Source organism: Berghia stephanieae, chromosome 2 (genome assembly GCF_034508935.2).
Source record: "Berghia stephanieae isolate SIO BIC M18660-M18661 chromosome 2, UCSD_Bste_1.3, whole genome shotgun sequence".
Classification (NCBI taxonomy): domain Eukaryota; kingdom Metazoa; phylum Mollusca; class Gastropoda; order Nudibranchia; family Aeolidiidae; genus Berghia; species Berghia stephanieae.
This window is the reverse complement of record NC_088361.1, coordinates 82,593,989-82,618,783: the sequence shown is the minus strand read 5'-3', so window position 1 is coordinate 82,618,783 and position 24,795 is coordinate 82,593,989. Positions and strand designations below refer to the sequence as shown.

General features: G+C 35.5%; 2 protein-coding genes across 2 annotated transcripts in view; one reads left to right on the top strand and one right to left on the bottom strand.

Moving 5' to 3' along the window:
* The window catches only part of LOC144965660 (integrin alpha-4-like), a gene marked incomplete in the record, with an annotated part of 65,256 nt that overhangs the window by 7,751 nt on the left and 32,710 nt on the right, over positions 1 to 24,795 (bottom strand). The window contains 18 exon segments of the mRNA XM_078901223.1: positions 38 to 157; positions 550 to 675; positions 1,147 to 1,318; positions 2,218 to 2,387; positions 3,068 to 3,403; positions 3,986 to 4,120; positions 5,143 to 5,306; positions 5,436 to 5,642; positions 7,504 to 7,686; positions 8,551 to 8,659; positions 9,347 to 9,484; positions 10,074 to 10,127; positions 11,229 to 11,311; positions 12,838 to 12,924; positions 14,144 to 14,192; positions 15,070 to 15,276; positions 15,978 to 16,096; positions 16,431 to 16,555. Of these exon segments, the coding sequence (XP_078757349.1) occupies positions 38 to 157; positions 550 to 675; positions 1,147 to 1,318; positions 2,218 to 2,387; positions 3,068 to 3,403; positions 3,986 to 4,120; positions 5,143 to 5,306; positions 5,436 to 5,642; positions 7,504 to 7,686; positions 8,551 to 8,659; positions 9,347 to 9,484; positions 10,074 to 10,127; positions 11,229 to 11,311; positions 12,838 to 12,924; positions 14,144 to 14,192; positions 15,070 to 15,276; positions 15,978 to 16,096; positions 16,431 to 16,555 (2,584 nt within the window).
* Positions 17,750 to 20,048, top strand: LOC144965659 (mitochondrial GTPase 1-like). Its single transcript, XM_078901221.1, has one exon. It carries the CDS (start codon positions 17,823 to 17,825, stop codon positions 18,795 to 18,797), a length of 975 nt encoding a protein of 324 aa, XP_078757347.1. The 5' UTR covers positions 17,750 to 17,822; the 3' UTR covers positions 18,798 to 20,048.

Below are 24,795 nucleotides of genomic sequence, written 5' to 3'. Positions count from 1 at the left end.
CAAATCAAAGCGACTTGTTGGCGAAATTCGAACTGACCTTCCAAACTTTTAGAACATCCTGCTTGACTGTGAGACTGATATTGATGTATACAGCTTCGTATTTATGCATCAAGCCAACGTAGCATTGAATGTGGGTGCAGTTGCTGGAGTCGCAAGTCTAGAACAATATAGACAATTATAACATTTTATATGCATATTATTACAAAAATCCTAATTATCTCTCAATCTAGCGTAAATAAATGTTTATATTTTCAAAGTGTAGTATTGATGCTATGCGTTTAGGTAAAATACTCACATCTGCCAGCCAACACACAAAACTACGAGTATGTGTAACATTAACCGATGATAGTTTGATTGATAAAACTAATCATTAAAATGGCTATCTAAAAACATTGATAAAGAGCTGAATTACATCAATTTTGTTCTATCTATTTCATATCTCTGTTCATGTTAACTTATATATCCACTTTTGTTCTTTTAGCTTATTTTGACCTAGTATCTACCACAGTTTAGAGTTGAAGCGTTAAAAAATAAGTATTTATTGCTTACCACAAAGGACGTGGAATCGTCTTTAACTGATCTGTCAACCAAAGAATTACTTTCTTCATTGACGATGAGCTTTTCAGAGCATTCCACTGGTACATGGGATGATTCGGTTACTGAAACTGTCTCCACCTGGAAAGTAAAACATGCGTTTCTACATCAGTACAATAACACACTTGGCTGCTATATTATTATTATATTACCATAATATAAAATTCTAGACGTATTACTGTCATAAAGTTCAAAGAATTCTCGTGTTTGGTTTTTGATTATTTTAAAAATATAATACTGAAAAATAGCATTACAGAGCAAATATCCATCATGAAATCATGTTTTATCTTGCAAAACGAATACTAATTTGTTAAATGTTTCTTAGAAATAATCTACAGAAATGAATATGACAGCTTAATAAAGAAACAAAGTGCAAGACAAGGGACGTTTCGGGCTCAAAGGACTTCTTCAACCAATAACAAAAACATTTAAAGTAATTTTGTTATTAGCTAAAGAAGGATTTTAACCCCGAAATTCTCCGTGTTAACAATTTAAAAAAAACAACTGTATTATTCATTTTCCGTATATTACTTGTATATTGTTTTCTCTTACATCAACTTTTTCTACGTGAAGCCCGTAAAAATGTGGAATGGACAATGCAAGATGGGCGTGTGGAACTGGGCTGGGTCCCATGTTGCGAAGTGTGTAGAAATGAGACATGGGCAAGGTCGGTAATTCTGTGTTAGACTTAGGTGTTACTGCCACTTGACTAGGTATTGACACTCTGAAATCAAAATATTAGAAACATTTTAAATAGAAAACTCAAAATTACTAAAGCATTTGTATTGCACAATCTTCACTAAATTTGCTCCAAGCGCTTTATAAGCGGTCCCTCCTAGCCAACAACAATATATAAACACGAGGGACGAGACATGACGCTTTTATATAGAGTAATAACTACTAAACGTGTTCAAAGCTATTTACAAAGGGTCCCTAATAAACAGCAACTCGTAACATGTAGAACGAGACATACCGCCTGATAGGCGATATTACATTTTTTTTTATCCCGACAGAGACAACGATGTCAACAGCCAGGTACTCATTTTACACCGGAGTACGGTGAGAGAATGTGAGTAAAGAAAGAGCCTTTTCCAAGGACTCAACCATGCGCCGAGTGAGGCTCGAACCAAGGATCTTCAGGTCCGAAAGCGAGTATCATACCACTCGACCACACATAGCCGCACATTGTGACGAACGCAATATCTGCCATTGAAAATAAAACAATAAAAAATCTGGATATTTAATGATTTTAATTCTAAAGTAAAATTTCTTTAGTCTGTTCATCCCGATATTATACAAATTTGAGGTGGTGGGTCAGATTTTTTATTTTAAAACTCCCTTATGGCACCCTGCAATATCATGTGTTTTTTTCCTTGGGCAAGATTATTAACCCCCAATTTGCTCACTTGAACAACATAGATGATTTCTGTTGACATCAGACATCTTGTTTGATCTATATTCCTTCGTGGAATGCCGAGGCAACGATATCTTATGATGTCGTGGCGGGGGGGGGGGGCATAATTATTTAAAAAAAAAAACATAATATTGCAAAATGGTTTATTAATAGAGTCAAAGTCAGTAATTCGAACCCCATTTTATAGGAATTAATTATAATGTACCCACCCAGTAAGTTCCAGCTTGCTTTCCATGAATACAGGGATGGTTATAGTGACATCATTGTTGTTTAAATCATCCGGGAGTTCTTTACTGGCAGTTGTTGCTGTAGCCAAAACGTCGAATTCGTGGAGTTCGTAGGGAATGCCATGGGCGTAGAATTTGACCACAAATGAGACCTAATGGGAGAAACAAAGAATTCCATAATACTTGAGCTTTTAACGTTTCAACTTTTATATAGAGTAAAGAGATGAATAAAATATGAAAATTTATAAAGCGCATTTCACGGATTAATCAAGCTCAATGCGCTTTACAATGTTTCATTTATTCCCCCAGCAGGCAATATGGAACCATGTTTCTATTTCGTGCTATCAGTCACCGGTTAGGGGTCCTTTTTTAAACGACATTCTTATAATATCCATCACAACTTATAACCAGTTTCTCATTCATACCCGAATCGAAGTGTAACTGTGATCAAAGGAGTTTCAACCAATGCTTGACATATAGGACGAGGCATGCCGCATGTGAGGCATTAACAGATAGAGCGCTGTATTTTGAGCCAAGTACTCATTTTATACCTGAATGTGGAGACAGAATGTTAATAAAGAGTCTTCTACAAGGACTCAACTCTGCGCCGCTCTGACTAAAGCCTACATAATTATTTTCCAACTCTCTAACTCCCTTACAATATATTTTATTTTTAAAATGTATTTAATCTTTCTTCAAGAATTTTTTGCAAAAAATGATATCTGTCATTACATTCATATATTTAGATAAATTGTTGAGTTTCTTCTTGGAAATGTCATGATCCATAATCTAATATGCAAATGAGATTTAAATTTGAATACATCGTGATTACCTGCGCTTTGTTATCAAGCGGATACACGATCTCACAGTCAATGGAAACTGTGGAAGAATTGTGACTCTTGTCCTCAGCGTCAGATTGCATACACAAAACATCGTTCTGTCCCATCTCTATTCTGGCAGAAGCAAAGTGTACAAAGGAAGGATATTCCAGTCTTACAACTGTAAAATAGGCGGTTTCTTTCTTGTTGGACACAGAAATTCTGAGATCAAATATGGGGTCATCATCTATGATAAATTTGCCTTTCGGATTGCCGAACACGGGGCGTACGTCGATGGCAATGTCGGCATGGCATTGGTTGTCTTTTCCACAGTCACTGACGAAATGGGCCTATGGGAAGGAGGAAGGGATAATCGATGAGTAACATCGACGTGCACATATTTGCAGGTCTGGTGACCAAATAAAATTATAGGCTTGTTTTAACGTTTTGTATGGAAACAGCGTTGGTATGAGAGTATTTCCGTTACAATAGTGAGCCCATGACAATTTGGTTATCAGCCCTGTAAACTATTACATGTCCAGTCGCATATAATCCAATTAATGTTGTCAACTATGATTTATCATTTAAAAAGAAAAATATGAATTCTGATTATTGTCTACTATTTAAAGACGGTTTGTAGTCGACAATAAATTCCACTGTTCCATCTTTGGATAAATAAACTAGACCGTTTTGGAGAGACTTAAACCGTATGAATTTCCAAAGGAATACAAAAAAAAAAACAAAAACATCCACCTAAGAGCAGATCATCAACAAAACGTTTATGTGCCACACTTAAATCTGCCTAACAACTGTGTTATGTTCTCTCTATGGTCTATTTTATTATATTATTTCCAAACGAGCAACAAGCTGATGTCCAGCCTTTGGTCCAAATTATGATAAAGTACCAACACAGTATGCTTAACTATACTTACCATATCGTGAACGGTTGTAGGGTTGTATATGTTTCGTATATGACATATGGTGCACAATGAGGCAATACCAATAGACTTCGCTTTTATGTTGTACTCCAGTTCTAGCTTCAGGGGTGTCAGAATGTCACGACTTGGCTGTGATATCGTAAAGGAAGGATGTGGGGGGGGGGGGGGGGATATTTTCATATTTTATTAACACCTATAGACATGAAGGCAAAAATGACCAGAAGAATATATATGTATATATATTATATTATATTATATATATATATATATATATATATATATATATATATATATATATATATATATATATACATATATGATTGAGGGGAGTTAGCTGGAACCACGTAGAGCGCTCGACAGTTTAATGGAGCGAATTATTAATTTATTTGTTCTTACCTCGTTTTCCTACATATTATCTATCCTACAACGTTGATTCGTCCAGAATTCCTGAGTCATCATAAAGGTCGTATTTTGAGGTGTCTGGTGTCTGGCAGACCTCTAAAACGACCTTTCTGATGACTCCATGAAATCTAGACGAAACAACGTTGTCGGAGAATAAGTAAGAAAACGAGGTGAGAACAAATAAATCGAATTATAAATACACGTGACATTTAGGATGAGACACGCCGCCTGTACGGCGATATTGCATTTTATTTTTTGTGGATAGGGCAAACGCTTTTAACAGCCAGTCACTCACTTACATCTGAGTAATGTGAGTGAATGAGAATAAAAGGCCTTTTCCATGGACTCAATTTTGCACCGTCCAGGGTGGGACTCGTACCAGAGGTCTATTGAACCGAAGGCGAATGTCATTCTACAATCTACAAATTACAAAGTAGCTCATATGCTGTAGAGCTACTTATCAGAATGAGACGGAATACTGAAGTTATCATGATGCAAGGCAAGAGAGTGAGAGATAGAGGTGTGGGGAGAGAAAGGGAGATAAAGAAAGAAAGAAAGAAAGAGAGAGAGAGAGAGAGAGAGAGAGAGAGAGAGAGAGAGAGAGAGAGGGAGAGATAGATAGATAGATAGATAGAGAGGGAGAGATAGATATATATATATATATATATATATATATATATATATATATATATATATATATATATATATATATATTTGAACCTTAATGATGACAGAATCAAGACACTAACCCTGACATAAATTTTGTAGCCTTCATCACATGAGAGTCGGCCCAACCTGACATTGACCAACTGATTGACACTCTCAACCTCTCGACCATCTCTCCAGGCAAATAACCTTGACCTCTCACCTCTGTGACGTTCTAGAGTATCCAACTGTAAAGTTATGTTAACCTCTGAAACAGAGTTCAGATAGAAAAATATACACTAAAGATAATGATGTTTCTCTGAAAAGTGACGATTGTTAATTCTGTGGTACATTGTTTTATACAATTTGTAAATCTGTTTCATTGTTTTCATCTCACCTGCTATTGGCGGCAAATTGAGTCCTGTATACCGTATACAGATTTTGGCCTCCAAACAATGCCAGGGTTTTCCTCTGTACGTGCAGGTTGTCACGCCATTGGTGTTGAGCAGTGACGGCGTCACCTTCAGGGTTGCATACAAATCAAAAACGGGTCGCGTCCTTAAAAGAACCACTCTATTGGATTCATATGACCCGACAGCAAAGTCTGAAAAATGATAACAATAGTTTGTGCATATGAGGAACATAAAACTGTCGCTCTTTAAAACAAATGAGGGGGTCCCGATAGGTCAGTTGGTAGATCAGTCGAACGGACTGAGATTTTTTTCTGATCCTCTCCTCTCTCTGTAGACAAAGCAATAATTTGGTAGCTGGGCCTGTTAGCTCTGGCGGACGTACTTTTGCGGTAGACTAGTGTGCTATCCAAAAGGGAGCAAGCAATTGCTATTGTCCTTATCAGGCTGTAAACATGGGATAAACTTCGGCTCTGTGGGTCTAATGACTCTGAAGGGCGACTTTTAAAAAAACAAAACTCAATCAATCAAAAAACAAAAAAGCAAAATACAAATGAACTACTAACGGCCTTGCAATAGTAATATTAAGGGGTTTTTAGTACACTCTCCATGAACGAGTTGACCCAGGTTTGCAATAGAGACAAAATGTTCCGAGTAATATAAGACATTGCATTTAAACTCGGAGGACCGGATTCAAGACTTACTGTTGGTATTTTAAAAACATTTTTTGTTCGTTTTACCTTGAGCAATTGCGATTTCTCGCGTTGCGGTTCTGCTCTGTGGTTGCCGTCGTCTGGGTTTTCTGATTCTCTTTGAGATCGACACGAGAGGACGAATAACGATATATGTGACCCAAAGTCTCAAAACGGTATTATGTCGGGATGACCCCGATGCTAAAAGTCAAATGAAAGGTAAACTGGACAAAAATATAAAGGATTGGTATTCAGCAACCTGAAATATGATATTCATTATTCTCAATAAAGTTTACAAACTCAACGCAAGTCTGATATTTCTGACTACAAATTCAATTTTCAGCATCTTAGTCATCCCGACTTGTTTTGAGGCGAGGGGTCACATTTTAAGAAAATCCTAAAGCAAAAATGCCGAGAGAACTGAAGACTGGTTTTTATTTTTGATAAGCGAGGGCTTTTTCTAATGCATTTTCCACTCTCTCCTTCTTTGTTGCCAATTAAAAGACTAAAAGTAAATTTCAAATATGCATAGTTCAATACCATGCTATTGTTTTTACATACTTAATTCGTTTTACAATACTATTTATAATTCTCCAGACAGGCCTTATGTATTATGGAATGTCGTTTAATTTTATCAATCGAATTGACATTTAAGTTTTAAAAATAACACTTTGTACCAAAAAGGTTTATTAATAGAGTCAAAGCCAGTAATTCGAACCCCATTTTATCGGAACTGCCACTTAATTGGAACGATCTGTCTGTGAAATACTTTTTTCTATATAATCTATACCGTTAATCAGAACGCATGTCGGTTGATTGGAATGATTTCAGATTTTGAACTCAGGTAATCAAAGGTACACATATTATTTATTGAGATGAACAAGTTAATTAACAATGGCATCATGTGTATAATTGTCCATTACCAATTTTGTGCGGCAATGTGGTCTTGTGGAATGGCATTCGCCTTTGGATAGGGAGTTCCTGTGTTCCAATCCGCTATGAGGGCGGATAGTTGAGTCCTTGGAAAAGAGATTTTACTCATATTCTCTCACAGCAAAATAAGTACCTGGCTGTTAACACCGTTGTCACTGGCGAGGAAAAATGTAATATTGCCTAACAGGCGTTATATCTCTGACTATATTTATGTTAAGTATTGTTGTTGACTGAAGACATCTTGTAAAGCGTCTTGAGCACGTTTAGTGGATATTGCGCTCGCTTTTTTTCTGCAAATTATAAAAACAAGTTATTCTTTAGCCGTCTAAAGGTCGTCTTTGTGAGAAAAAAATAACTAATGAGAGAACAAGTAAGGATACTATGGATGATTTGTTTCAAGAAGTCCAATAAAGATGAACAATAGATTTACCTTTATAATGGTTGCTGTCTACGTCCCAAGGTCTAGAGAATGAACACCCAAATGCCTTCAGACCCGTGTTCAGTTCTCTACCCACAATCCTCTGAGAAGGTTCAAAGTGAAGACCTGACTTTGCTCCATTATATATGTAAACCACACCAGACACCTCTTCATATGGAGCTCCTATTGCAATGTCTGGTATATGTTGATAGACAGAATATTAATTATCAATATATAAAATCAACCAAAAAAATGATTATGACAATGAATTATTTCATAATTATAATACATAGTTATGGTGGAAAAGTACCAGATTGCATTGAAATTGAATGTAATTTGATATTTAGATTGACTTGACTTTCGGACAGTTGTGCCAAATGTTTCTCTGCAGTCTTTCTGGATATTAAGTGATGTATTCATATTTTTATTGTCTTTGTTATTGACTAAAGAAGGGTTTTGAGACCGAAACATTCCGTGTTTGGTATTTTGTTCTTTTTGAAGCTGTTGTTTATTCATTTTTGTTCAAATATTTTTACTGTCGCATCTTTCAGCAGCTTAGTATTAATTTGAAAAGTAAAATTAAAAACACACACAAAAAAACCAAAAAAAAAACCAACAAAAACAAAACGTATGATTTAATGAATTTTCTGAATCATCTGCTTAATTGATATTTCAAACGTCTATCATATTTATCATCATCCGGTTGTCAGCTATGTACACAGAGAGAATTCAAGAATTTAAAAAAAATAAAAGAATTCAAAAGTTTCTGTAAATATGCAGAAAAAAATGATCTAAAAATCACCATAAATCAGTAATGTATTTTCGTTTGCTTTTATTCATTATTTCTGTATTATTTTTTTGGTCTGTTTGTTTCTTTATCTTTTATCATTATTATTATTATTATTATTATTATTATTATTATTATTATTATTATTATTATTATTATTATTATTATTATTATTATTATTATTATTATTATTATTATTATTATTAATTATTATTATTATTATTATTTTTTTTTTTTTTTTTTTTTTTTTAAATAGTGACTGCTGTTCCTACCCTCGCATCCATCACCGTTCAAATCTCCAACGTTCGCGATGGCTGTCCCAAATCTGGCACCTCTAGAGTTGGAGCCCGACAAAATTGGTGTCACTAACTCTAGGTTAAACTGTGTTTGAAAAAATAAGATAGGATAGAAAAATATGAGAAAAGTCAAAGAAATTTGGAGGTTTTATAAATGTTATGCACTAAAAAGTGTTCTGAGTAAATCTTAATGGGTCTTTAAAGAATGAAACATTTATATTAAAGATGAATTACTGCATTTATTAAGATATTCCTGAAAGACAATTGACATAGAAAAGGAAAAGTTGGATGAGAAAAACAAGGTGTTGAAAAGAGGAAGGAGTAGAAGGAGGAGGGTATAGAAGAGAAGATACCTACACACATACACACACACACACACACACACACACACACACACACACACACAAAGAGAGAGAGAGAGAGAGAGAGAGCGAGAGAGAGAGAGAGAGAGAGAGAGAGAGAGAGAGGGGGGAGACAGAGAGAGAGTGAGCGAGAGAGAGAGAGAGAGGGAGAGAGAGAGAGAGAGAGAGAGAGAGAGAGAGAGAGAGAGAGAGAGAGAGAGAGAGAGAGAGAGAATTGTTTTTTTTTCAATTTGTAAATTTAGAAAAAGTCATGTCTAATTAGTCATCTAATTTACGTTCTTTACTTAGTGCCCTTTATACCTGTCGGCAAAGAGAGTAACAGTAAGTCATCTGCATTGTGCATATCCTGATATTTAAAACAGATTATATAACTATGGTTTAGAAATGACAACAAACAAATAACAACTCACAAATTCCCTGTTGATGTAGACATACACTCTTCCTTCATCCAACACATCAGAATACAAGGGTGCTCCAACCACCAGATCGTCAAGGCCGTCATTGTTTAAGTCCACAGAGCACACTGATGATCCGAAAGAGCTTCCAAACTACAAAATATACAATAGAAGGAACGAAGTTGACGTCACTCAGCTCGTTAGTGATTTGTTCTCACTAAATGATATTGATCAGACTATAAATGTTACAAATTATACACAGTTTTGTGCGTTGACATTTTAATCTGACTGGCGGCTGCTTTGATTACTTTATCTAAAAGCATAGGATCAATGAAGAATAAATGTTATGACGTCACTCGACTTTTTATTATTGTTTGACATTGTTCGAGAGCATGTTTGAATTTCTGTTTTCATTCCATCAATAGCCCATAATAATGTCGGTTATCAGACCTGCAAATATGTACACGCCACCTGATATCAATATAATCATGAAACGTTTAAAATGCGCTTTAAAAGACGTATACATATATGCAGGTCTGATATCCGAACCACTTTTGGGCCTAGCTTAACATTGTTGTAATGGATAATATTTTGCGTCATTCTTTGAGATTTCCATTCCAACAAAGAGCCCATAAAGAATTGGGTTATCAGAACTGCAAATTATTGCATGTCGGCTTTAAATAATTAATACTCATTACGATTGTTTTTCTTTTACAAAAGTCTTTAAAAGTATGTAGTTTACCTGTTCGCCTTCTTTCACAAACAGTAGCTGAAACTTCTTGTTGTATGCCATGATCTGTGTTTGATGAGAAATGTGTATGTTTTAAACTAGAACATAAAATATCATAAATTAATGGGAGCAATCTATATTCAGGTTTTCGTCCAACCGAGTCATCGATCACATGGTTTTCTGCTGTCCAAGGATTGAGTATTTCTTAATAAATATAAACACCCTGCGTTGTTTATGAAAGTTGTAAACATCCCCATGTGTCAACCTGAACAAAAGGACCTATTTCGGTGCAAGATATTTCGAAAACTGTGAGCACTTTTCGCTATGTGGGTCACTTTGAGCACATTTTGCAATGTGACCAATGACTCTCGAGCACATGGAAAGCTAAAATAGATCATCACCATAGTGACCCACCCACTCAAAAAGGTACCTATTGAAAGGTTGATTTTAAACGAAAAAGGGAATTTATGATAAAAGATATGGAATGTGGGTTAAGATAGCTCGGGGGGGGGGGGGGGGGGGGGGAGGGGAGGGAGGGTTAACTCAGTTGGTAGAGCACTCTCTTCACACGCAAAGGGACTAAGATCGATCCCGGGTGCAGTCGAGATTTTTTATGACTCCCCCTGTCCACCCAGCAGTTGGATCTGTTAGATTTGGCGGAAAGTGCATTGCGATAGACAAGCGTCCTATCCAAAGGATAGCAAGCAATTGCTATTGTCCGTTTCACGCTATAGAAACTGGTATAAACTCCGGCGCCATGTGCCCAATGGCTCTGAAGGACTATTTTAATTCGGTTTTGAGAACTATAGAAATATTTTCTTCAAGTTACCAAAATTAACAAAAAATTCATATTTCTAGTCAGTATAAAATCATTATTTGGCGACTGGTTCATGTATTCGAGACGACAGGTCACTGTTATAGAATTGATAAGTTAATCATTTAAACTTCAAACTAATTCAGTACTTTCCATGTTCATTGATGAATGAATGAAATGGGGCATTCTAACTATAAAATGCTTTTACAACACATATCTCATACAATTGAATATATATATAGATAGGTTATTATTTCTGGTATTTTGCATTGTTATGGTGCCGCATAATAACGATGCGTTATTGTGCTTGTGTAATGTTTACATTTTTATTGAATTACGCTATATTATATTACCTTTCCAGCGGGTGGTGATTTGGGGCCTCCTATGATAGTAAACACATCATCTTTAGATAATCTTGCTGTTGTTATTGACATTCCTGGGGACCAAAGAAGGAATGAACAAATACTTTATTCATTCATTTCCAACCCGACAAGTTGAGTTCAAAACAATGCATTTTTATTATTCCTTTCATTCTCTACTGATTCTTATTTTTTAAAATGTGCACTCACGATTAAGGGGAGGTTTGGGTCTAATTATTCGGAAAATCCTTCAAAAATTTGATTTTGAGATTTTGGTGGAAAATGATATTTTATTATCTTAGAAATAATATAATTGAAGTCCAAATTCTTAAAGTAGACTATAAAGGCACGAAAAACACAGTCGAAAATGGTACAGGTAGTAAGAAATGTGTGAAAAACGGGAAGCCATTTTGCTATTTTCTCAATATGTCAGTTTTCTAAGGGTATGGGAAACTGTGTCAAACGTTTCTCAGAATCTATTCAATGAGATTGTCTGAAAATTTCCACATTTATCACAGAGATAATGTATTATGTCACCATAGAGAGATTTTTTGATAAGATGTGTGAATTTTAAATTATAATCCTAAATCTGAATTTTTTACATAAATTTTGTCATAACATTTTGATTCTCAACTTTGTAATGATCTAATAAAAATTCCATAAGCTAAAGCCGTAAAATCTCTCTATGGTGACACACTATGGTACAATGTTGACAAGAGGGAAGAATATGGAGGTCATTCCTTCATTAGTTTTTGTGGAACGTTTGCCACAAGATTGTTATATTTTTTGATGTCAGACTCCCAAATTAGATCGCAAAATGGGTATCAACACAGATAATTAAAATTTTTCACCATAAATGTTGTTTTTTAACGTATATTGACGATACAGAATGATTAAAACCGCCCAATATAGGTAATTAAATTTTTTTTAGAAAAGACCCAAACCGCCCCTTAAAAAAAACAAACAATATAGGCAAAAGAAAATGAAAAATATATAGATAGTATGCACTTGGCTAAGAAGTTCACAACATTGCCATCCGGAAGTGTAACTGGCCAACACACAAAACTGTGTGTAACCATGATCGTTTATAGTCAGGTTAATACAGTTGAGTGAGAATTACTCATAAACGCGGATGGCAAAAAAACAATAACAAAGGCCTGCGTGACTTCAACTTCGAACTATCTATAGGTAGCAACATATTTATGACAACGAAAATAAAAGATTAAATAGATCATTAAAAATAATAATAATAATAATAATAATAATAATAATAATAATAATAATAATAATAATAATAATAATAATAATAATAATAATAATAATAATAATAATAATAATAATAATAATAATAATAATAATAATAATAATAATAATAATAATAATAATAATAATAATAAATTCATTTCACTTTGCAATGCGAGACAATCATAGTCAAGGGAAATAACAACAAAATTTATTACTTATTCTAGGCTATCAATGAGTCGTCTCGCTTGAATTTGTTGTGCGAAAATGGATAACCAAATTAAATTCCTACCACTAAAAACTTCAGCATTGTTAATTGATCAATAAATGATCATGCTAAAGAGTCCAATGTTTGACCTACCAAAGTATGAGTTGTTATGTGGATCCGTGGGCACACCCATCACTCTCGGCCTCACCTCCTCGTTGGCATCAACGTAAGCAAAACCACCTGAAAGTTGATGATAAGGTGTCGCTAATTAATGCATTGGAGGCAGAATGGCATTTTTCGATATTCAGCTACCTATAGTAATTTCAAACAAAGCACTGGCTAAGCGCGATGAGATTGATACAATATCTGAAGCTGTAAAGAGGAAAAGGTGGAAATGGACTGGACATGTCCTCAGAATGAATCCGAGTGCCATTCCCAAGAGAGCCCTCAAGTGGACCCCCCAAGTGAACGAGAAGAAGGGGCAGCCTGCTGGAGACCTGGAGGAGGAGCATCGAAAGAAAAATAAAAGCTAGTGGTTGGTCTTGAGGACAGATGACAAAAATGGCCTCCAACCGAGAAAGATGGCGTTCCACCGTATCAGCCTTATGTTCTTTTCAAGCACCAAGAGGATAAGTTAGTAAGCAAGTATATATGATTCACGCTACATTAACCAACAGAAATCTTTTATAAAAACCTTCACTTCTATATAGCGCAATAATTATCAAAGTTTGTGCTCAAATAGATTTACAAGGATTCAATGCCAAAAGCAAAACTTAAAATATAGGACAAGATATCACATGACACCGTAGAGCGTTTTAACCGGGGGGGGGGGGGGGGGGGGGGGGGGGGGGGGGGGGGGGGGGGGGGGGGGGGGGGGTTCGACAGAGACAACGTTGTTACCAATCAGCAACTCATTTTAAACATCGAACCAGGGTCATTCAAGCTACAACCAGAGTACACAAGCGCCATATCACAAGACTACGAAAAATGTAGAAGCATTATCATCTTTAATGGAGAACTAAAACATTATCATAGGACTTCTCTATTACCATTTATGGGCTCAGTTGGTAGAGCACTTGAATCCCATTCTGAGGGATAGAGATCGATCCTGGTTGAAGTCGATAATTTTTTCTGATCCCCCTCCCTCCCCCCCCCCCCCCCCCCCCCCCCCGTTCACCCAGCAGTGGTTGGGTATCTGGGTCTGTTAGAAATTACTTTGCGACAAACTAACGTCATATCCAAAGGGTAGCAAACAATTTGCTATTGTTTGTTTCACGCTGTTGGAACGGAAGCTTAAATCTGTGAAGGACTTCTTTTCTCATACTCATTTAACTTTGATGATGATAACTACCCCCGCCCTCTCCCCCCCCCCCCTCCCCTACACACACACACGCACACACACACACACACAGACACACATACGCAGAGCAAAAATTAACAAAAGAATTTAAATACCTACCAGACCAATCACTGAGACCAGGTGTTCCAATGACCAAAAATTTTCCATTCTGGGGAGAACATATAAATTATCATGTAAATATGTGATAGAATACCTGCAATATAATATGTCTAAAATTTCAATGGCTTTACGTTGGAATAAACATGGACTTAAAAATTGAATTTTAAGTCTCAGGCACCAGTGTAAGATAAAGATCTGAACAAGTGTGTATGAAAGGTGTCAGACAAAGCAAGAAAGAAAAAATATAAGAAAAAATAACATCTCAAAGATTCAGTCGACCTCGACTGGGGATCGAACCGCAGACCTTCTGATTACCAGTCGAGGGAGACTGTTTCTGTGGTATGTTTTTTTTTTGTTGTTATATTTTTCTTTCTTGCGTTGTCTGGCACCTTTCATACACACTTGTTCAGATCTTTATCTTAAACGTCTGTTATACACTTTGCGGCTGATGCTAGGGTTATCTCGTTATTTTTTGTTTGTTTTGTAATAGATGTTTATGGCGATAGTTAGTTAAAGTTAATTTAAATGCTAACAATTGTATATTGTAATTTACGATGAAGAAAAAATAGCAAATGTGGATTAAGTTTCCATGTTTAATTAAGAATAATACGTATATAGTATTTCAATCTACCAGCAACTAAAATTTCACATATCCTTTTACTTTAAACAAGCTATATGTCATCTAGTTTACCATGACATACAACCGACGTTCTCTTAATTGCAGGTCTGATAACCGAACACAAATATAGGCTTGGTTTTTGTTATTGTTATGTTATTGTTGCAATTGACAATATTTTGAGTTGGTTTGAGAGCATTTACAACTGCAACAATGAGCCCATAACGATTTGGGTTATCAGACCTGCTATAGGTACGCGTCACATAAAATTATTTTCATTTTCATAATATACTACTTGGTCACAACTTACCTGTGAGTAAGTGGCTGCCATTCCAAGACTCCCCATGCCGTAGATGTAATACCCATTCTTGTGGACTTGTTTTTTCCAATTTTCCAAAGCAGGCAAAGGGCTGGATTTTGTAAAACGAAGTTCTTTATTTGATTGGTAACACAGTCCATTCATCAGGTACATACCCTGCACGGAAAAGCGTTTGTCGATCCATCTTGGAGCACAAATCTGTCAGAAAATAAAGCAATATATAAATACCCAAATAAATACCCAAATAGATTAATAAATAAATAGATAAATAAATAAATAAATAAATAGATAAACAAATAAATAAAAACATAAATATATAAAAAGATAAATAAATAAATAAATAAATAAATAAATAAATATATAAATAAATACATTAAAAATAATTAACAGAGCGCCAATCACAACCTAACGTGTCCAATGGTCCTTTACAAGTCACACCTAGGTGACATGAGGATTTTAAGAATATTAAATGTTGCAATTTTACGAAATTTAAATGTTATAAATGGAATGAACAATTAAGTTGTGCTGATACCGACGTGTACATTTATGCAGGTCTGACAACCAAACCGGCGTAAGGGCCTAGGTTAACATTGTTGTAATGGACAATATTTTGCGTAATTTTTGAGACTTCCATTACAACAATGAGTCCATAAGGAATTGGGTTATCTAACCTGAAAATGTTCGCACGTCGGCTGATACCCATGGAATATTTTTAGAAATAGAAAAGAAAAAAACAACTGAGAAAATAAAATAAAAAGATAATAATAATAATTTTGAAAAACGAAATGAAAATTAACCCCCTCCCCCCTCCCGCCCGCCCCCACCCCTTTGTTTTTCCCCCTCCCCTTCCACAAAACCAAACAAGAAGAAAAGGATTAATTAATTGATGTGATTATTACCGTGATTTCTCTGTCCCCATGAACGTTGACATCAATAGAGGCCCCTAACCATTGATTGTCTTTTTGGTGCTGCACCGTTATATTTTTATAGGCTTTCGGGATCAGTTGCTTTTCATTGCCTGTAGAATGAGGAGGATTAGAAGATTGAAAAGGAATCTAATGGACACTCTGTGTTTTGTAAAAGAATGGAAACATGCAGGCGAATAAATTAAATAGATCAATAAATTATTCAATAAATTAATAAATGATAATTTAAATGATGATGATGATTATGATGATGATATTAATATCAATGATATTAATAATAATAATAATAATAATAATAATAATAATAATAATAATAATAATAATAATAATAATAATAATAATAATAATAATAATAATAATAATAATAATAATAATAATAATAATAATAATAATAATAATAATAATAATAAATACCCTAATACTTACCAATCTTGTCAATAAAGATGGGTTGACAACTGGATCGATAGTGCCAATTACACTGGAAAACAGCGCCTGGTTGGTGGACGCCGGACAGAGATGAGTCATTTGCACGAGGAGCCCCTACCAGCAGCCTTTGAATATGTGGAATTTAAATGTTTTTGTTATGTTAGTGTCATCGTAGACGCGTTAGTTTAATTTTGTCAATGGTAGGGTGGAAGTCAGAGATGGACTTGAAATTTGATAATGATGAGGATGTGATGGTTGTGGTGTTGGTGATGATGATGATGATGATGATGATGATGATGTTGATGATGATGATATCATCATCATCATCATCATCATCATCATCATCATCATCATCATCATCATCTTTAAATATCCTCCACTAAACTGGATAATAGTATAATAAAATAACATACCAAGGATAGCAAAAGACATTAAAAGAAAAAAAAAATATTTAGATAAAACTGAAACATTTTACAAAATTACATAGACGAAATTAAGTTGATTACAGCAGCATCAGTCTATCGAGCATGCTTATCACACAGGGAACGAGAGAGAGAGAGAAAGAGAGAGAGAGAGAGAGAGAGAGAGAGAGAGAGAGAGAGAGAGAGAGAGAGAGAGAGAGAGAGAGAGAGAGAGTGAGAGGCGTGGGGGGGGGGGGGGGGGGGGGGGTTATGGTAACATTAACAATTCAATGCTGTGACCTCCGTTGTATGTAATTAGACTGTTCAGTTATAACTCTTCTATGGTAGAGGTTAGTATACTCGCTGTAGTAACAACAACAGGGTTGCCAGATTGGCATTTTAAATGCCAGATTCCAAAAATCTGGCATTTTTGAAAACCGTTTGGCATTAGAAAAATCATTTGGCATTTGGCATTTTCATTTGGCATTTTCTTTTCTTGTATATTATACTTCAAATGACACCTTTTCTTAATTAAGTTTCATAAGAAACACGAAACAGTAAGTTTTCTTAATTGTCAATAATTATTTAACTGTTTACGTATTTACCTTTCATGTTAATGTATTTCTTTTTCATTCTTAAAATCCAACCGTGGTGTAGTGGTTTAGCACTCCACTTAGTAGTCAGTAGGCAAAAAATTACCCCAACAGGAAATTTAGTATAATTCAAAAAAAAAAAAAGAAAAAAGAAAAGAAAACACGCAAGCCACCAGGATATGATAGTAAATTGTCTATCAAAAGTGAGTAGTTTTCTTAGTGGGGGTGGGAGTCAACAGACTTTGGCATTTTTTTGGAGTGTTTTGGCATTTTTTGAGTCTTCCCCTGGCATTTTGTTGAAAAATAATCTGGCAACCCTGAACAACAAACATGTCTGCGCCCTCAGTGCCAGCGAAGGGTTTTGCATTCAACTAAAATCACAAAGTTTTGATTTCATCATGTCTAGACATCTTTCATGGTTGAATTTACCCTTTCGTAAGGTATATTCTAATCCTAAGGCCAGCACTGTGCAATGGTTTCCTGGCCACATGAGGAAAGGAATGAACCAAATCCAAGCGAAACTACGAACGATCGACTGCATCATTGAAATTCACGATGCCAGAATCCCGTTTTCAGGAAGAAACATTAGATTTAGGGATGTTATTAAATTACGACCTCATATTCTTCTTCTTAACAAGACCGATCTCACTGATTTAGATCATGCAAAGAAGAATTTGGTTTCTAACAAACTCCATCAGCATGGTGTTGATACTGTGTTCTTTACAAACTTGAGAAACCAACAACAAAACGATTTTTTACAAAGTGAAATTCTTCCCACTGTCATTTCTTTGACTGATTCAAGACCCCGATACAACCGAGAAGGTTTAGACAGTTATAATGTTCTTGTGATTGGCATTCCAAACGTTGGAAAATCAACTTTTATCAATACTCTTCGTTCAATCAAACTTATGAAAAAGGGAAAAGCAACGACAGTTGGTTCGACTGCAGGTGTCACTAGAAGTCTTCTATCGAGGATTAAAGTTAATGACAATCCGCCTATTTATATTTATGATACCCCTGGAATACTTTCGCCTAAAATCCCCGATTTAGAGACTGGGATGAGATTATCAGCATGCGCATGCCTTCCAGATGAACGTGTGGGATTCGTTAATATTGCTGATTACATTCTTTTCTGGCTCAATAATCGCCAATGTTTCAATTATGTGGATTATTTTGGTCTTAACGAGCCGGAAGACAATATATTATTACTTTTAAAAAAGATTGCTTTAGATAATAAGAAAATTCTGAGATTAAAAAACATGGCTACAAATCAGTTTGAACTACGTCCAGATAATGATGCTGCTGCACAAATTTTTCTTAACGCCTTTAGAAAAAGTGATTTGGGTAAAATGTGTCTTGATGATGACTTTTGAGTCAGTGATTTTCTATTTTAAAAAACTTATTTTATTCATGATGAAAAGAAGTGTTTTTTTTTTTAAATTTTTTTTTGTTTTTTTTTATGCATCATTCAGTTGACACTTCAAGATTTGCTTTGCATAAAAAATTGTAGAATTTTTCTTTTGAGGTGTTTTTGATTTATTTTTTTTCTAATAATTTCAAAGCAAACCTGAGAGAGTCAAAATTTTATTTTAAAATTACTGTGCAATAAGAAAATATGGAAAAACTGGATCCCTTTAGAGTTTAGTTGGATGAGTTAAAAATTTCATTAAAATTTGGAGAGATGGATTTCTTCCTTTTTAAAATTCAATTATACTTTTGGAGCATTATAAAATCTTTAGGAACCATAACTTTTTCCACAATCCACTTTAATGATACAAGACATAAATTGACCCTGATTAAGTTAATTTTCAATGAATTTGATTTTTTTACCTGGTCCTGACCCTGAGGAATATTTAAATAAGAGGGAAAAGTATGGAGAAGATGAGTCGATTTTTACAGAAGTCGAACATAACATTGTGACTAGGTATTAACAAAGTATAAATATATTCAATGTTCCAAATCACTGTGGGTGAAAGAAACTAAATAACCGGCTTTCATTCTCATTCATCGTAGAAAATATTACTTCTCCTGGGACGGTTTAACGGATGGGACTAATTTTGGGACTAATTTTGAGAATAAAATTTTCTTGGGACAGGGTTTTGCACTGGACCATTTTCCTGAGTAAATTTATAAACTCTTTTATTAGCATCACTCCTATCTATGATAAGCGCCAGTGGTTTATCAGTAAGGTGCCTTGCCTTGTCACTTTAGTCGAGTGCTATATATTGTGATCTGTGGCCCGTTGGTTGACAGTGATCGTAAAAAGTAAAAAGTGCTGGTCTAGGGTCTTGAAGACTGTAAATCTATATGCCTGATTTCCTGATGTAAACAAACACAGTCTTAGAACATGATACAAGATGACTGAGCATTATTTAAAAAGTGTGTTCAGCATAGGATGGGAAACTTGCTTTGTGTATCAGAGACTAGATTGTCACCTTGGCTAATGTTGCCAAAAAGAGATAGATTTAAGGGAGGGATGTTTTTGTTTATTCACCTTAATAACGCCACTATCATAATCACATTATCTTATTCGTCTGTAATGTTTTATTCATCCTGTTTTGTTGATAAAGGGGGAACGTCCACAGTATCTGTCTTCGTATAATAAATTGAAGCTTACTATTCAATATTTATCGTTATTTTTTTTTTTCTTCAAGCTTCAAGCAGCAACATTTTCTTTATCTACAGTGGAATCTCCATAAATTCAACACTCTTAACATCAACTTCTGCTTCATGGGTGTCACACCACCGGGCCTAGCCGGAATTCCAGGTTGAAAATTTCACAGCATCACATTCCTGTTTATATCGCATCTTAAATGTAAAATGAAAGAAGAAAAAATCACAAAAAAAAAAAAAAAAAGAAAATTGGCTGGTAATGAGCGAGGCCGTATTTTAAAAACTGGTATCTGAATGCCCAGCAGAAAAAAGATAACTTATCCTGTGTGATATGAAAAACTTTTTCTCTCCTATGTAAAGTAGATCTAAGTCTGATATTTCTGACAATAAATTCAATCTTCCCCATCAAAATAACCCCGACATAATACTGTTTTAAGGGGGTAGGTCACAAATAAACTTTTAAAAAAAATCTGGGTGGGGTTCCTGTCCTCCCATATTAGGCAGGGAGGGACTTAATGTTTCTTCTATCCCCCTATATCTGTTTTCAACATGCTTTCTGTTTTTGTCTTGGAATGAGATTTACTTGGTTTTGTCCGGGCACCGGTTGGATTCCCTGGCTGGGAGTAAGACAGTCAAATGTATAAATGTATAGCTGTGGCAGTTTTGGGAGGTGATATTTTTTAAATTTAAATTCTCTCTCTGTTATGCACTGTAACTTTTTTTGTTTTACATGTACATATGATTTGTAAACATTTGAGTGTGTCCCACTTAGTGAGGACCTGTGCTTGTGTCAGGATGAGACATTTAGGTGATCTCAAACTAAGTATACTGATGGTGTGTTCTTGGAATCTACATCTGATCTCATTGAACTCATTCCCGTTTGTCTTCCTTTTTCTTGGGTACTTTAATTCTAGAACTTTTTACTATCCTATATCCTTCCTTTTTACTGGTGCAGATATGACCTAAATGTGTTGCAAGCGCCGTAAAACCCTTAAAAAACAATTTGTTGTTTTGTTTTATTTTCTTTTTTGTTTTTTGTTGCTGCTATGTCATAATGGTAAAGAGCTAACCATCAATCCCGGCCTTTGTCAAGAGTTTGTGCCAGAGTACAGCTAAAAAATAGAAATAGTAGCCTTTATGTCATTCTTTGACAACTAAAGATGTTAACATTTATTAACATTTATTTGTGTGTGTGTCTTTTTTATTGTGTGTGTGTGGGTGTGTGTGTGTGAGAGAGAGAGAGAGAGAGAGAGAGAGAGAGAGAGAGAGAGAGAGAGAGAGAGAGAGAGAGAGAGAGAGAGAGAGAGAGAGAGAGAGAGAGAGAGAGAGAGAGAGGGGTGTGTGTGTGTCGGGGGGGGGGGGGGGGGGGGGGGGGGAGAACGAGGTTTTTGTATTTTATGCAAGGTAAAAGTTTTTATATTTATGAATTTGAATTGAGCTCATGGTCTCTAATTTATTGTTAACATTTAACCAGGACTAACCAGTAGACCTACAGTTCTGGGCATGATTAAATGATAACTGTTTTTAGAATGATCTTTCATACTTTCCAATATAAATCTTCTCTGCCTTTTCGTTTATGTCTATTTTTTCCCATGTCACTTGCTGCGTCTTTTATCCCCTTACATCTGTTTTCTGAGTTGCTTTATGTCTTGTCTTTAAGTGGGATTGCTTTGTTTTGTCTTGGCCCTTGTGTGGCTATATGGTCTAGTGGTATGACACTCGCTTTCGAATCAGAAGGTCCTCACTTCGAGCCTCGCTCGGCGCATAGTTGAGTCCTTGGAAAAGGCTCTTTACTCACATTCTCTCAACATACTCAGGTGTAAAATGCGTACCTGGCCGGTAACTGTGTTGTCTCTGTCGGAAAAAAATTGTAATATCGCCTAACAGGCATGTCTCGTTCTACATATTACATTTTGTTGTTAATTAGGGACCCCTTGTAAAGCGCTATAAGTGGATATTGCGCTAACAGCTCAAGTTATTTTTTTAAAAATACTTATTTTGAATGAATAAATCAATCTTTTAAAATCATTAAAAACGTTGACAAAATTAAAGTTTTATCTCAGTTATGTTCTTATAGAGCAGAGGTGTCATGTTTAATGTCAAACCAGTGTTGCATTGTCTGTAAAATGCAATCGGCAGCAGCACTACAGTTTAAAAAAAAACAAAAAAACAACAAAATTTGATCACAAAAGTATTAAATCTGTCAGTGCATGACATAAACAGTCGGAAAGTGAAAATTTTGGATTTGCATTTTTTTCAATTTCTGAAAGAATATGCTCCCCAGAGCATTTTAATCTTTATTTGAAGTAAATCGGGTAATTTTTCATGAAGTTATTGTCAGATGTATGGGAAAGGTATCCAGCAACTTTTCACAAATTTCATACCTTGTCAAATTGACTAGCTGTAAAAAAATATTTAGAAATGAAATTAAGCTTTGATATTTCCCGGAGATGTACAAAAAGGGTTGATTTAATCATTTATGACAAGAACTCATTTTTGATGAAAATTGACCTTCTAACTAAACTTGGCAATATCTCAGTTCAAACCTTTTCACCATCCGACTGATTATGTCATTCACTGTAACAAATGCGTTAATTTTTAGATAGCTACTTAATTTTATATTTCAGCTTTTGTCCTACCTTAAACAGTTTTCATAAAAGTGCACGTATCTACGATTCTGACATCCGTATGCAATCAGGGGCTTAATACAACAATGTTATCATGATTTTGCATTGGTTTAAGAGTGTAGCATTTCCATTACAATAATGAGCCCATAACCATGTGTACTTATTTTCAGATCTGATAACACAAATTATCACGTTCTCGTTGTTGTAATAGAAATACTCTCAAACCAACGCAAAATATTGCTCATTACAACAATGTTAAATCAACCCCCTGGGTGGGATCCTTTAACTTCCCATAGTGGGTAAGAGGTCACTTGCTATGTCTTGTATCCCCTTACATCTGTTTTCCGAGTTGCTTTATGATTTGTCTTGGAATGGGATTGCTTGGTTTTGTCCTAGCCCTTGCTGGAGTCCTTAGCTGAGAGGGAAACAGCCACATGTTTAGTGTTAGTTTTGGGATAACATTTTTTAATGTTTTCTGTTTCGGCTAAATTCTGTAAACATTTGAGTGTATTCCTCTGAGTGGGATCTCTGGATGAGACTTTAAGGTGATCTCAAACTGTGCACTGATGGTGTGCTTTATTTGAGCCAGTCCCCCTAGTCTTACTTTTTCTTGGATACCTTTACTTGTAATTCTAGTCTTCTTTTTTTTTTTACTATCCCATTTTCTTCCTTTTCACTGGCGCTAAAATGACCTAAATGTGTCGCGAGCGCCGTAACGCCTTTAAAAAACAAACAAATCAAACCCATAATTAATTGCATTCGGTTGTCATACCTGCAAATATATGTACGTCGACCCAAAATAATTTGATTTATCAAAAGTGTACTTGTAAGTAAGTAGAATGCCGGTTCCGATATGTACAACAATGGTAACACCGGTGTAAGCTAAGTGTCCTCTATGACCACGCATTATTTCCTATATATACAGTAGAATTACTTTAAACCGAAATTTTGGGGACCTTCTAAACCATTTCGGTTTAAAGACATTTTGGTTTAAAGCAAGTTCCCGTTTTGCGATGTTTTTCAAGTGTAGTAACTATTTAAGGAATTTGCTCATTTAATCATATCATGGGTTTCCCCTTAAATGGAGTTGTTGAATAAATGCCGTCTTTGTAACCATTTTTAAAAAAAATGTTATTTTATTATGCTTTGTGTGTGTGTGTGTGTGTGTGTGTGTGTGTGTGTGTGTGTGTGTGTGTTTAAAAATAGTTTTCGGGTTTTTCGTTTTCCATTCAAAATAGTTGAAAGAGTTGAGTTTGGGATGCCGTGTATTTTACATATCTCCGTCTTGCTCAATTTTTTTTTTCATCGACTTCACATAGTGTTTTGATTTTAAACTCCAACATGTAAGCACAGTGCTTTCTTTTGGACATCTTTTAGTAAAATGTAAAACTAAAATAAGATCGAAAGGTCTTGTGTGATAATTGATAATGAGGTGAAGTGAAATGGAAATGAAAATGCGTGTCAATGCTAGGCTGTCTACTACACTCCCCTCTCTTGTTGAAAAGCCATTAGGTTCAAAGGCCTAATTACATAGACCCCCCCCCCCTACACACACATTTAAACAAACTGGAAATGAAATGGCATGTCAATGGTAAGTACCCTACCCCCCCCCCCCCCCCCCCCCCCCCCCCCCTCGTGTTGAAAATCCAGTCAGTTCCAAACAACGACTTCTTATACGATGGTTCCAAAGCATCAGCAAACGAGTGTGAACATCTCGCTTGCGTGATTCTACACCCCAACTCCCCCTCTTTCCTCATTTTTCGCCTGCCAGTCACCCGTCGTCTTCCTTTTCCAGTCTGTGCGATTGTGGTGTTGGCCAAGCCCAAGTGCAGTGATTAAAGTGTTTCTCCTACCCCCCCCCCCCCCCCCCCCCCACCCTCATCTTATGCTTACGGTCTTTGTTTTGTTATCGGGCATTATTACCTGTGGCCACCTTCCCGAATTTTTGAAGAAAAATAGAGAGAGAAAAAGGGAAGGTGCTCTCAAGTTGTTTCGGTTTAAAGAAAGTAATGCTTAGAAGTATTTCGGTTCACCGTAAGAATTAGTACAAAGATAATGAAGGAGCTAGTACAATTTATTACATTCTTTGCGGTTTAAGGTATTTTTCGGTTTAGCTTCTTTCGGTTTAAAG

Excerpts from the sequence above, each read along its gene's own strand:
- LOC144965659 (XM_078901221.1), top strand. The coding sequence starts at position 17,823 with ATGTCTAGACATCTTTCATGGTTGAATTTACCCTTTCGTAAGGTATAT.